The following is a 12724-nucleotide window of genomic DNA, read 5'->3' as shown; positions in this document are numbered from 1 at the left end:
GGAGTGGCGCTGTTTCTAAGACTGCAAAGCTGCCCAGCAGACCCCAGACCCTGCACCTCCACCCTCCTACAATCAGCTTTTCTCTCCACCCAGTTTATCCTGTGATAATATCAGGGAGGAGGAATCCATGACACTATTAGCCAGGGATCCATTGAAAATGAATTAATAAGCAAATTAAATGTGGAGTCAGGAAAAGGAGTTTGAAGGAAAGAAAATGGGAAGGAGATCCAAAGAAAGGAAAGCGTGCACATGACAGCTCTCCCGTTCTCTTTCTTTGTACAGGCAAAACCGAAAGTTTGCTGTTCCGTTTCACAGTGAAGATTAAACAGGTGTGTATTGTGACCTCATAACCAAAGACACTGTGGCAAAAGGAAGCATCTGATGAATTCATCCACAAAGAGTGCACTTACGGACACAGACAGGCGTTTGTCCAGACCACTTATGGTCTTGCAGGCATATCCTCACGGAAGTTCCCACGAGCCGGAAACCAGGATTGCACTGGTAAACCACAGTGTCTCTGTAACTGAAACCATCTCCACTAATGTGACCATTCACAATGGGGTCTGGGGAACCGCAGTGGCCAGCTAAAAGCATAAAACCAATTTTAAAATTTAGAGTGTTTGTCATTTATAAAAGTAGTACCTTCATAACTTAGTTTTATTATCAAGTCAATAACAGTATTAAAGGCATAACTTACTGAAATCTTTCTCTTCACATCTATATGCATACTTCTAAATCGTTTTTCTTCTATCATTTTTTTCAGAAATCGTAGATAAAATTAGTATTTCTAATATGAAATGGTTTGTATTTTCCTAGTTGTGATTTTCCCATCTATTCATTTCACTTATTTTGCTTACCTGTATTCTGTTATTTACCTTGTTATACTATTTTCAAATCAAAGCAAAAAGTAAAGAAGGAATTCTTGGAATTAGCATGAACAGGGCTTCTTAACGTATTGATTATGGGTAGTTAGGAGATTGGTGAGGAGGGCTTCTAATCTGACACACTAGAAAATCAAAAATCAAATTACCTGTGAAATTCCAAGTGGAAAGAAAGGGATCAGAGAATAAGTTCAACTTGAATTATGAAAATCTGAGTTACGAGTGAGTCGATGTCTGGGTAAAAATGGCCCAGAATCAGTTGAAAAGAGAAGTGTAGAGTTTGAGGGACAGATGTGCTGAAGTTAGTGTGGGCTTGGGAAAACAGGAGCATGCACAGCTGACGATTCAAACTAACAGGTGGCAGGGCTTATCCAGGAGCACAGTGAAAGAACAGGAAGAAGGGCAAGATCGGGGCAGGCGTCTTTACTTAAGAGGAGACAGAATGTCCACGTAGACAGTAAAACAATTGACAAACATGGCATTGAAAGAGCTTTAGTAGCAGAGCTTCCACATGGAGAAAGATCTTCTGACATTATTCCACTCCCTCCCACCTTTTTTTTTTTTTTTTTTTTTAGACAGGGTCTTGCTTTGTCACCCAGGCTGGAATGCAGTGGCATCATCACGGCTCACTGCAGCCACAAACTCTTGGGTTCAAGTCATCCTTTGGCTTGAGCCTCCTGAGGAGTTGGGACTAGAGGTACGTGCCACCATACCCGAGTAGTTTATTATTATTATCAGCATTACTAGTAGTAGTAGTAGTAGTAGTAGTAGTAGTAGTAGTAGTATAGTAGTAGTAGTAGTAGAGACGGGGTCTCATTATGTTGTTTAGGCTGGTCTTCAATCCCTGAGCTTAAGCAATCCTCCTGCCTCAGCCTCCCAAAGGGCTGACATGACAGGTGTGAACCACCACAACTAACCATTTTATTACCTTCTCTTCCGTCTCCTTCTGCCTCTTTACTGCTCTCACTTTTCCTTCTTTCCTCCAACTTCTTCTGTTCTCTCTCTCCCTTCCTCACATATATGGAAAGGGTATTCTTATTACATCAACAAAATACAAAGGCTTAAGGGTAACTTACATGAACGGGACCTGTTACATCTGGGGTTTGGATTCGCAAGAAGAGGAAAACATTCGCTGTGAGTTCCTAAATAATCATCTTTGTCACTGTCCTATAGTTGCATCAACATTTATTTTGCTTAATTCACAGGAAAATAAAGAATAAATCAGACAAACAATTGGTTTAAGAGGAATTTTGCAATAAAGTGAGAGTATACCTATTCTCAAAGTAATAGTCAATATTTATCTTTGAAGTTATAGAAAGGAACTTATGATAGGGAAACAGCTACAGAAGCCTGGGGTCCATGCAGAATATCAAGGTGGAGATTTTCCCTGCCCACTTATTTCCCCAACAGGGAACACAGCCAATGATGCTCCACACAAGTTCCTGCACACCCAGATTTCAGAAATTGCAAAATTGTTGTCATACTCCTTTGGGATTAAGTATACCCTTCTAGGGAAATTTAAAATCATAATCTGTATTTCTGCTTAAGATAAAGTTTAGAAACATTGTGTTCTCCTATTTTGGAGAACAAATTTATTATTAGCAAGGTAACATTGCAGAGGAAAGAGAGAGAAGAGAATCTGATCTCTGCCTCAACTCGTAGAAGAGATTAGATCACAAAAAGCCAGGCTAGATTTGGCTAATTTTAGTGCATTGGCAGGTATTCCAGTCAATCAGATCGATAAGTCAGTTCTGGGGATCTGTCCCAATCACTCCCACACATGAGACTTGATACAAGCAGAGAAGGTGGATGAGGGTGAATGTTGTCCATATTTTGAAGAGAGACCCCCTGAAGCCGCAAGTGTTACCAAAGGCACAGAGGACATTGGCTCTGAAGGTTCCCCCTTTCCAGACACTGTCCTTTGCATAACATGCTCTGTCGTGCATGGGGGAGATGGAGTCATCATTCCAATCCTAGAGACAGGGAGACGAGGACTGGTGAGAGCCAGAGGAGCCCATCAGCCCAGCACAAGAGATCCCAACCATTTCTGAGGTGAGGCATAGAATAGCCAGTTTCTAGAAACACACAATAAAATGACACCAACAATTCCTTTTGGGATTACTTCTGAAGCCTGGAACTACTCCAAGAGGAGGGGACTTGGGACCAAAGGTAACAGCGATGTGAAGAGGGGTGCATTTTAATAGAGCCCCTCTCATTTTCGATAATCTGTTCAGGCCTCATTCTTGACTTAGAGAAACATGACTCCTTTGAAGCCTTACTATTTTTCTAAACTGAGTTTTTCATAAGTACACATAGTTTGAAGTTGCAGTCTTCTTTGGGAACCTGGCAAACAAGTACTTGTAATGGTCAAGGAAGCACCTGTGTACTCTAGAAATCAGGCAGGAAGCCTGACAGCCAGGATTGTAAATAAAGATTCCCAACAGCAACTCCTCTCTGACACATTGTCATTTCAGTTCTCTGAGGAATTGGCACCAAATGCCTAAAGAAAACAGAGGATGTCCTTCAAAAACATTGCATTTTACCTCCTTGCCTGATGAAAAAAAAAGTTACGTATCAGCAGGATTGCCTAGTATCTAAGCTTGCTAATATGGAACAATTATTTCTTCAATGTGGCTTCCTATTTTGAAACAAGGAGATAGCAATCTGGTTTTCACTTATTTTCACTGCCCAGCCATCAGTTAATTCTGTTTTAAAACATTCAAAATCTTAGACCAATTGTAGGTTATTACAACTAGAGGATAACCACACAATTTCACTCACAGAATACTGTTTAACCCAAATCTCAATGATATCGTGTCAATATGTTGAGGAAGGGAAAATTGCATTAGGAGAAATTTGAACTTAATGAATTTTGAGCTCTATTTTAAATTTAAGATTCTATTAGTCTATGATAGTATTATTCTATATCTTTGTATGTGAGTTACTTTTTATTTTAATATCCTTAATGTAGTCTTGGTTTTGAGTCATCTACACAAAACCTAGAAAGCCTCTCTCTCTTTCATCAGAATGAAATGTAATATGTTCATGCTTCTCTGCAGTGTCTCTAACACATTAGTCACTCACTGAGTACTTGTTTAAATGAATAGAAATAGAATAACCTCACCACTGGGCAGTCTCGCTCTGTTGCCCAGGTTGGAGTGCAGTGACATGATCTTGGCTCGCTGCAAGCTCCACCTCCTGGGTTCACGCCATTCTCCTGCCTCAGCCTCCCAAGTAGCTGGGACTGCAGGTGCCCACCACCACGCCCAGCAGCTCATTTTTGTGTTTTTAGTAGAGACGGGGTTTCACCTTGTTAGCCAGGATGGTCTCGATCTCCTGACCTTGTGATCTTGGCCTCCCAAAGTGCTGGGATTACAGGCATGAGCCACTGTGCCCGGCCAAATTCATATGATTTTTAATCCAACGTATATAGATAGATAATGTAAATATATCCTCATGGAATTGCTGCATTTTCTTTTAGCTCAAGCATGAATTAACAATTCAATTACTACCACACTTTACAAATGTTACATTTTAATTCTTCATTTTCTCCACGCTGAGGACAGGTATGACTGTGGACAGGGTAATTCACCAACTGCTTAAAACTGTTGAGAGAACCAGTGACAGAACCAAGAATGCAATGGTCTGCTCCGGTAACTCCGTTTTCCGCACTATACTACAAAACATGTCATTGGAATAAGAATACTGTGGCCAGGCGCAGTGGCTCACACCTGTAATCCCAGCACTTTGAGGGGCTGAGGTAGGTGAATCACCTGAGGTCAGGAGTTCAAGACCAGCCTGGCCAACATAGTGAAAGCCCATCTCTACTAAAAATACAAAAATTAGCCAATCGAGGTGGCACATGCCTGTAGTCCCAGCTGCTTGGGAGGCTGAGGCAGAGGAATTGCTTGAACCTGGGAGGCGGAAGTTGCAGTGAGCTGAGATTGTACCACTGCATTCCAGCCTGGATGACAGAGCAAGACTGTCTCAAAAAATAATAAAAACAATAATAATAATAATACCATGAAACCTCAGAACCACTGAGGTGTTATATGTATGGACTCTGCAGTACACTGGGTGGGTCCTAGGAATCTCGACGTCTTTCCTGCGTTACAAAGAGTTTCCGTACCCTAAGCTTTGAAAATCACTAGTTTTTCAGTCTACTCTATTCTGTGTCTGACAAAAGTTTTGTTACTGTTTGTAATTATAAACTGCTATTATATTTTGGTTAAAATGTCTCAAATAGAAAAAAGGTGAGTTTTTTTTTTTTTTTAACAATCTTTCTCTAAAATTGGATTTGAAAGAAATAAAATCTACCAAACGTTTGAACAAAGCACAGAGACTGGTAGCAAGATGGATGGAATATTGAGTCCATTTTCATAGCAAAGAAATAGAGTATGTCGCAAGCAAAATGTCAGGAAGAAGGCTCGAGAAGGAGGAAAGGCCTACTTTCTTGATTGGTCAAGGTTTGCCTGCAAACTACATTTGTGCCACAGCACTCAGGAGGGCAGAAAGGGGCTGAATTCCCTCTGTGAGGTCAGTTTAGTCTGAGGTTCGTTAGGGACAGACACAGGGGAAACCACTCACTCCATTAACACCCACACAGTGTGGCCCACACTTAGACCAGGGGACACCGCACACCTGCCGTTTACACAGTTTAACACAGGAGAGCAGGGGCCTCCGCAAGGACAGCCTCTCAAAGCCTTTGTTTCTAGAGTTCCATCTCAATTCCACTGCACAGGTCTTTTAGTGTAAGTTACAAAAAACCTTGCTGAGAGAACAAAAGCTTGTTTTGTCTGTTTGTTTCCAGTAGAGTGAACATTCAGAAACTGGTTCTTTCAGAGCTCCAGCGTGCCCCCCCGGGTGACCTATGTTTTCTGGAATGTGGTTCTACCAAGCTGTGTTTTAGATGAGGAATCTTATTGGTGGACAGGATTTGGCTTTGTTAGCTATGCTATCCGCACTGTTTTTGCAGCACTTGCTTTTGATACTGAAAGGAGTCATGCGGTTTGCAACCTAAAACCACCACACTGATTGTTAGTGGTGACTTTCTGAGTGACTAACACAAGGTGGACCCTCGAAGATACCTGAGGTACTCGTTAGCAGATTTACCTTAACATCATAATACATGCAACGAGTGAACACCTCAAATGCAAGTACAGCAGGTGAGAGTCTCCGACAAGTACCTAGACCTGTGTGATTTTAGAAATGGGCTCCCTGATTTGGAAATGTAATAAAGTTCCACTGTTTCACTTCTCCTGCAGAAACCCCGTATACCAGTGGGAATGTGGCCACAATGTCTCCCATGACAGAGGACAGACCTGGAGCCCAGCATTCTTTGGGGAGGAATCAGATCCTTCCATTGGAAACGCAGGATCTCTCCCCTCTCACTAGGTCTCCCACATATGCACTTTTTCCCCTAGAGGATCCTACTTGAAGGTCACCTCTTCAATGTGCAGGTTTGTAGCAGTACAAATACTAAATATTGGTCCGGGGATTAGAATGGAATCCATTTTCAGAAAATCTATAAGCCAAATATTCAACCTCAGTATTTGCTTTGTGATTATTGGTACTTATTGGTGAAAATAAAATACATACAAATATCCCGTGCCTGTAGGAGAATACAATATGCTTTAGTCTATCCATTCTGTGCAGTAACACGGTCTTTGGGCTAAAGTCAGAGTTATTTGGGCAGTAGATTCCAAAGCCAATTTGCAAACTTTTCTTGAGTATTAACAAATGGTCACAAAATGTCAGGTGGATCAGATTCACTTACAAGCAGGAAAAACTATTATTAGCAGTACACATCAACAGACATATTTAAGTCTCTAGATCTGCATATGCTAAAGAAACACATTTGGATATTGATAAATGAGGTGTTATTTTTTTCCACTCCAAGTGCAATTTCTAGGGGCAATGCTGACCGACTTAGCTCATGCATAGATGTGCATGGTATCACAGTGTGTGGAATTCGTTCAACATGGAGGTATTGGCCTTGCAGAGCCTACAGCACTCTGTACTGTTCGTGATAGCATCAAACACGGGCCCGGGTCCTCTGCCACAAATCCATTTGATCAAATCTCTGCTTCACACATCTTAGTGAATGACAGCTTTTTAAAACCTATTTGGTTTGAAGAAAACCTCAAACCAGGGCCATGTTTGGACTGTCTTTGGGGCTTTCAGTAATCTTCCATCTGTTCCTTGTCTCAATGTAGTTCCTGAATATACCACATTTCCACCTTCTTCCCTCATCGTCCTAAAGCTTCCTCCGCAGTTTTGCCTGCCAGTGTCACATGTAGTAGGCACATGTAGGCACGAATGTAGTCCCTCAAACCTCAGTCCAAATCCACCGCAGGTGCACATCTTCCACAAACCCCAAAGGAAGAGCTGCCCATTCATACAAGAGGCAAGGATCTCCCTTACTTCAGGTTTGTCCTACAATACGAGAGCCTACCTTTGGTGCTGCCTATTTACAACACCCAGCCTCCTAGTTTTCTACTGTGTTTTGCTTGGGATTTAGCAGATGGCATTCTAATTTTTCCTACCTATGCACTTCCCCTATTGGACTGTGAGTTCTGAGTGCAGCACCATGCTCTGTGCGTCGGGACTCAGCTCAAAGCCTGCTCTAGAGTGGGTGTCAGAGTAATCAGATCTTTTCCACCACCTTGTGGCCCTATCAGTCCAGGCTCTTGTGACCATGCGGCTGTCGAGAGTTCGACCCGACCCCAGTACCTGCTTGTTTCAGGCAAGTCTGACTTCCTTGGGCCTTATTCCACATCTATGCTGTTGACACCACGTTCGCAGCTCTTGCTTTCTGGAATGGCTTTACCCCACGCCTGCTTGCTGGAATTGCACCAAAATCAGGGTGGTTTCCCCCACATCTACTCTTCTATCAGCCTCTAGGTTGCTCCCACTCTCACCTGGATTTCTCAAGTACTTTGCCTATATCTCCCTTTTGCCATTATTTTATTCCCGACTTTTTTTTTTTCTTTTTTTTTTGTGAGATGAAATTTTGCTCTGTCACTCAGGCTGGAGTGCAATGGCATGATCTCGGCCCACTGCAACCTCCACCTCCCGGGTTCATGCGATTCTCCTCCCTCAGCCTCCCAAGTAGCTGGGATTACAGGTGCCCACCACTACGTCCAGCTAATTTTTTGTATTTTTAGTAGAGGTGGGGTTTTGCTATGTTGGCCAGGCTGGTCTCGAACTCCTGACCTCGTGATCCGCCCACCTCAGACTCCCACCTCACACCCCCACTCCACTTACAGGCGTGAGCCACAGTGCCCTGCCTATTCTCAACTTTTTATTAATGCTACTTGGTATTTACCTTATTTATTACTTAGAGTATAGATTTCATAAAAGAAGAACCATATCTTATTAACCTCTGAATGCTGCACAATAGTTCTTGAGGAAAAGAAAAAATATCATTAAGTACTATTCAGAAATATGACAGAAAAACCCACAGCTGAGAATTTGCTATTTATTCCCTAGCCACTGACAATGCATTTGGAAAATCTGAGGACTGGTATAGGGAGTTTTCCTGACTAACATACAGAACATATTTTACACTTAAGATGGTACGGCAAAGATGCGGGGGGTGGGGGGCAGGGGAGGCGGTGCTAATCTTTATGCTCTAATATTACCTTTCTGCTCTGATATAAGCATTATCATAACCAGTTGTTTTACTAAATATTTTATGTGGATCTTTCCAAAATACAAGGCAATTGAAGAATATATTTAAATTTGATTATCTAAGAACTATGAACAACTACAGTCTAAAAACAGTATTTTAAATCATGTCATCTAGCTATTTTAGCCATATAAATAACCATGATATTGTATTTACAGAACGATTCACCTCCTCATGGTTATAATAGTGCAGTAAATGCAAACTTATTTCAAACAATAGCAAAACAATCTAATAAAAAATGATAATGTCCTTTATGTGGGAAATAGCTCAATCTATCACTTATATCTTGAATACTAGAGATTGAAGAGGTAACACAGTGCAGAGAGGATAGATTCTTATGTGCTGAAACATCTAAATGATGTAAATGTTTTCAAAATATGAATGTGGGATTCTGTGACAGGAAACCTAGACCACAAACTATAACCTCTTTCTAGTTTGTGTGTTCTCTGTTGGTTTAAGCAAACTACCACAGGGAAGATAAACAGGAGAAAATAATTAAGGGATCAAGTAGATTATAAACTTCCCGGGTGGATTAGCAGGTGCCTGAGAGAGTGAATACCAGGTCCACATTCTCAGTGTGTAATTCTGTGACCTGGGGAGGGGTGTAGCGTTACACAGCACAGTTGGCAAATTAGAGCAGATCCTTGGCAATTTACAGAACTCTGGGAGATCCGAGTAATAATGCAGGAGTGATCGTGTTGATGAAGGGTGGGCTAAATTTTATAATAGTGTATTCTGATGCACCTGTGCATTACTTTGCTCAAAATCTATTTATAATGATATTTACATGCACACTCCATATTCTCTCAAGGGTTCTTCTTAGAATCTAGACTAGGGACCTAAAACACAGCATGGATTGAGTTCTTGAATATTAGACATAGAAAATCATCTTTCCTTTCCTTAACTACAGCTCTCCTAGAGTTGACATTCTCAAGACTCAGTCTGTCAAAGCTCATCCATTCCCGTGCTTAGCCACTCCAGCTGCAATACTCAAAAAGGATTCCGGCATATTCTCCCATGTTGGAAGTCACTGGAAACAACTAGTATGCCAGAAGTATGAGTCATGTTGCACACGAAACTGAAGCACAATCTCAGGAAACAGTATTCTTTCTAGTAGCCCCAGAAATAAGCTACAAAATATCTCAGCCACAATTTGGAAAAAAAAAATGTTTTTGTTAAAAAATTTTGCACAAGGATGGAAAAGATAGTGGATCTAGGCTATATAGCCCAAGGGAATTTAATCTAAAGAACCAAAGTGGACCCTGCCTTTTGCATAAAGTCTTTGTCGCCTTGTTGGGAAGATCCACTTGTTTAAAAATACACAAATGAAGGGGGATGTGGGGATTTTTTACACTGATTCCAAAAGCTCTCTTTCTCTGTACACAGTGCCTGCTTGATATGGTTTGACTGTGTCCCCACCCAAATCTCACCTTAAATTGTAATAATCCCCAGTTGTCAAGGGTGGGGCCAGGAGGAGATAATTGAATCATGGGGGCAGGTGTTTCTCTTCTCGTGGTAGTAAGTCTCGTGAGATCTGGTGGTTTTATAAAGGGAGTTCCCCTGCACAAGCTCTCTTGCCTGCCACCATGTAAGATGTGCCTTTGCTTCTCCTTTACCTTCCACCATGATTGTGAAGCCTCCCCAGCCAGGTGGAACTGTGAGTTCATTAAACCCCTTTCCTTTATACATTACCCAGTCTCAGGTATGTCTTTCTTAGCAGCGTGAGAACAGACAAATACACTGCTATTACAAACCCATGTGCAATTGGAAGTATGCACATGTGATGTCTGCTTCAACCTAGGCCTTGCCTTGGCAGATATACACAATTAACTTTATGTTTGTTTCTTTTTTCCCACCCACATATTCCTGATTAAAATGTGTCGATCTCAGCACGGTCTTCATGCTGACTCTACCCCTCAGTCAGGGCTGGCACTGATAGGGAAAACAACTTCCCACAACTAGTTTCTTCCATCTTTCACCTGATAATATTTTAAATATGTGAAAATAGTTACGAATGACCTTACTTTTCTCTCTGTCAAAGTAATATCAAAAATTTTCCAGCCTGGTGTGGTGCCTCATGCCTGTAATCCCAGCACTTTGGGAGGTTGAGGTGGGCGGATCACCCAAAGTCAGGAGTTCCAGACCAGCCTGGCCAACATAGTAAAATCCCATCTCTACTAAAAATGCTAAAAATTAGCTGGGTGTGGTGGCGGGTGCCTGTAATCCCAGCTACTCCGGAGGGTGAGGCAGGAGAATTGCTTGAACCCAGGAGGGGGAGGTTGCAGTGAGCTGAGATCACACCACCACACTCCAGCCTGGGCAACTGAGTGAGATTCCATCTCAGGAAAAAAAAAAAAAATCCAAATAGTCCTCAAAGATCATAGGTACCAGATCCATCCCCACAGATACATAGCAATTCCTCAAGAGCCCACTTAAACTATTAAAAAACTGAAGTCATGATTCTGGATATGGGATTCCTGGGCAAACAGAGGATGGGAGGAATCTTATTAATAAGATTCAGCCTGAGCATGGCGTGGGAGCACTTATCGCGCATGAGCCTGCTCTTACCCAAACTCCCAAGTTCCCTGCCTGTATACTATGAACTCAGAACTTTCTGTCATCATATACGTTGAAATTATTTTTACTCTGAGAAAAATTTTACATTAATTTTGATTATATTCGTTTGTTTGGCCTATCATGAGAATTTGAGATCCTGAATCCATCATCCAATATTATTTTCACTCTTTCAACTAGAATCATTATTATGCCCTAATTGAAGATAGGAATAAAAATTTTTGATTCCGAAACACCATTTCCGAATAGTACTTACAAATACCCATCTCATAACAATATTAAACAGAAAAAAAATGGATCCAAACTCACATGGTGTCTTGTGAAACTTTATTAGTTCTTTGTGAAAATACATTTCCTAAGTTACTTATGATGAATATGCTGGGGTATCTGCTCTGTATATCATCAAGTCAATTCATGGTTTTGGACAGCTAGCTTCTTTTCCTGTTGTGTGAACAATCACACTAGATATGAGTTTCCCTCTAGGGTTCTTCCTTTTCATAATGTCTCACCAAGAATACTGCCAGTAACTCAGCAGTGTGATTTTTAGTCCCCTCAGCTGGTTCAGATGAAATTCTCCTGGGCAGGAGACACAACTTCATTGAGAACTCTGAAGTTCTCTTTTATAAGCTTCTTAGCTTTGGAGGGTGCCAGTTTCTGATTTTAAAAATGTCTGCCTATAATCCCAGCACTTTGGGAGTCTAAGGCGGGAGGATTGCTTGAGCCCAGGAATTTGAGACCAGCCTGGGCAATTTAGGAAGACCCAGCTTCTGAATGAAAAAAACAAACAAACAAACAAAAAAACCAAACAACTGAATAATCATCCATTTTCATACCAGCTTCAAGAATGAATTTGGTTCTTGTTTTAAGCATAATCAAGGCAGCCTTCTTGGGGTTCCTAACACTTCACATCATTTCCAATTTGTGATGGATTTGTTTCTCAAGACACTCTCTTTAAAAACGCATTTCATTCTCTTCAATATGTCCTGGGACAGTTGTTTTGCTTGAAAATTGAATTTCTTGTAGAAAATCTGGTGTAGCTGTTTCTGTTTCTTTGGGTAATTTCCCATTTTTTCCCGATTGGGTGATTTGTTGTTGTTGTTGTTGTTGTTGTTTCTTTTTTCTTTTTTTGAGATGGAGTCTCGCTCTGTTGCCCAGGCTGGAGTGCAGTGGCGCGATGTCAGCTCACTGCAAGCTCCACCTCCCGGGTTCCCACCGTTCTCCTGCCTCAGCCTCCCAAGTAGCTGCGACTACAGGCGCCTGTCACCGCACCCAGCTAATTTTTTGTATCTTTAGTAGAGATGGGGTTTCACCATGTTAGCCAGGATAGTCTTGATCTCCTGACCTCATGATCCGCCCGCCTCGGCCTCCCAAAGTGCTGGGATTACAGGCGTGAGCCATAGGGCCCGGCCTGGTTTTTCACAGTCATAGTTTTGGGGGATGTTTTGTTTTGTCAAGGGGTCATCTTTTTTAGTGTTAAAGTTATGATTATATAGATTGTTTTCAGAATTTAAAGAAATATATCCTTACCAACTGCCTCTGTAGTACCAGTCATTTCCCCACTACAGCTATCTCGTTTACC

At 41.6% G+C, this 12724-nt stretch overlaps 1 protein-coding gene across 2 annotated transcripts in view; it reads right to left on the bottom strand.

The window, feature by feature from the left end:
• LOC139355625 (CUB and Sushi multiple domains 1) overlaps positions 1-12724 on the bottom strand; it is a 2038620-nt gene that overhangs the window by 64992 nt on the left and 1960904 nt on the right. For both annotated transcript variants that reach the window (XM_071067488.1, XM_071067489.1), the window contains exon 53: positions 411-584. In XM_071067488.1, coding sequence (XP_070923589.1) covers positions 411-584 — 174 coding nt within the window. The remainder of the gene's footprint in view (positions 1-410; positions 585-12724) is intronic.

The sequence above is a fragment of the Macaca nemestrina genome, chromosome 8 (genome assembly GCF_043159975.1).
Source record: "Macaca nemestrina isolate mMacNem1 chromosome 8, mMacNem.hap1, whole genome shotgun sequence".
NCBI classification, from domain to species: domain Eukaryota; kingdom Metazoa; phylum Chordata; class Mammalia; order Primates; family Cercopithecidae; genus Macaca; species Macaca nemestrina.
Note: the sequence above shows the minus strand (reverse complement) of the source record. Positions and strands in the feature narration are given on the sequence as shown.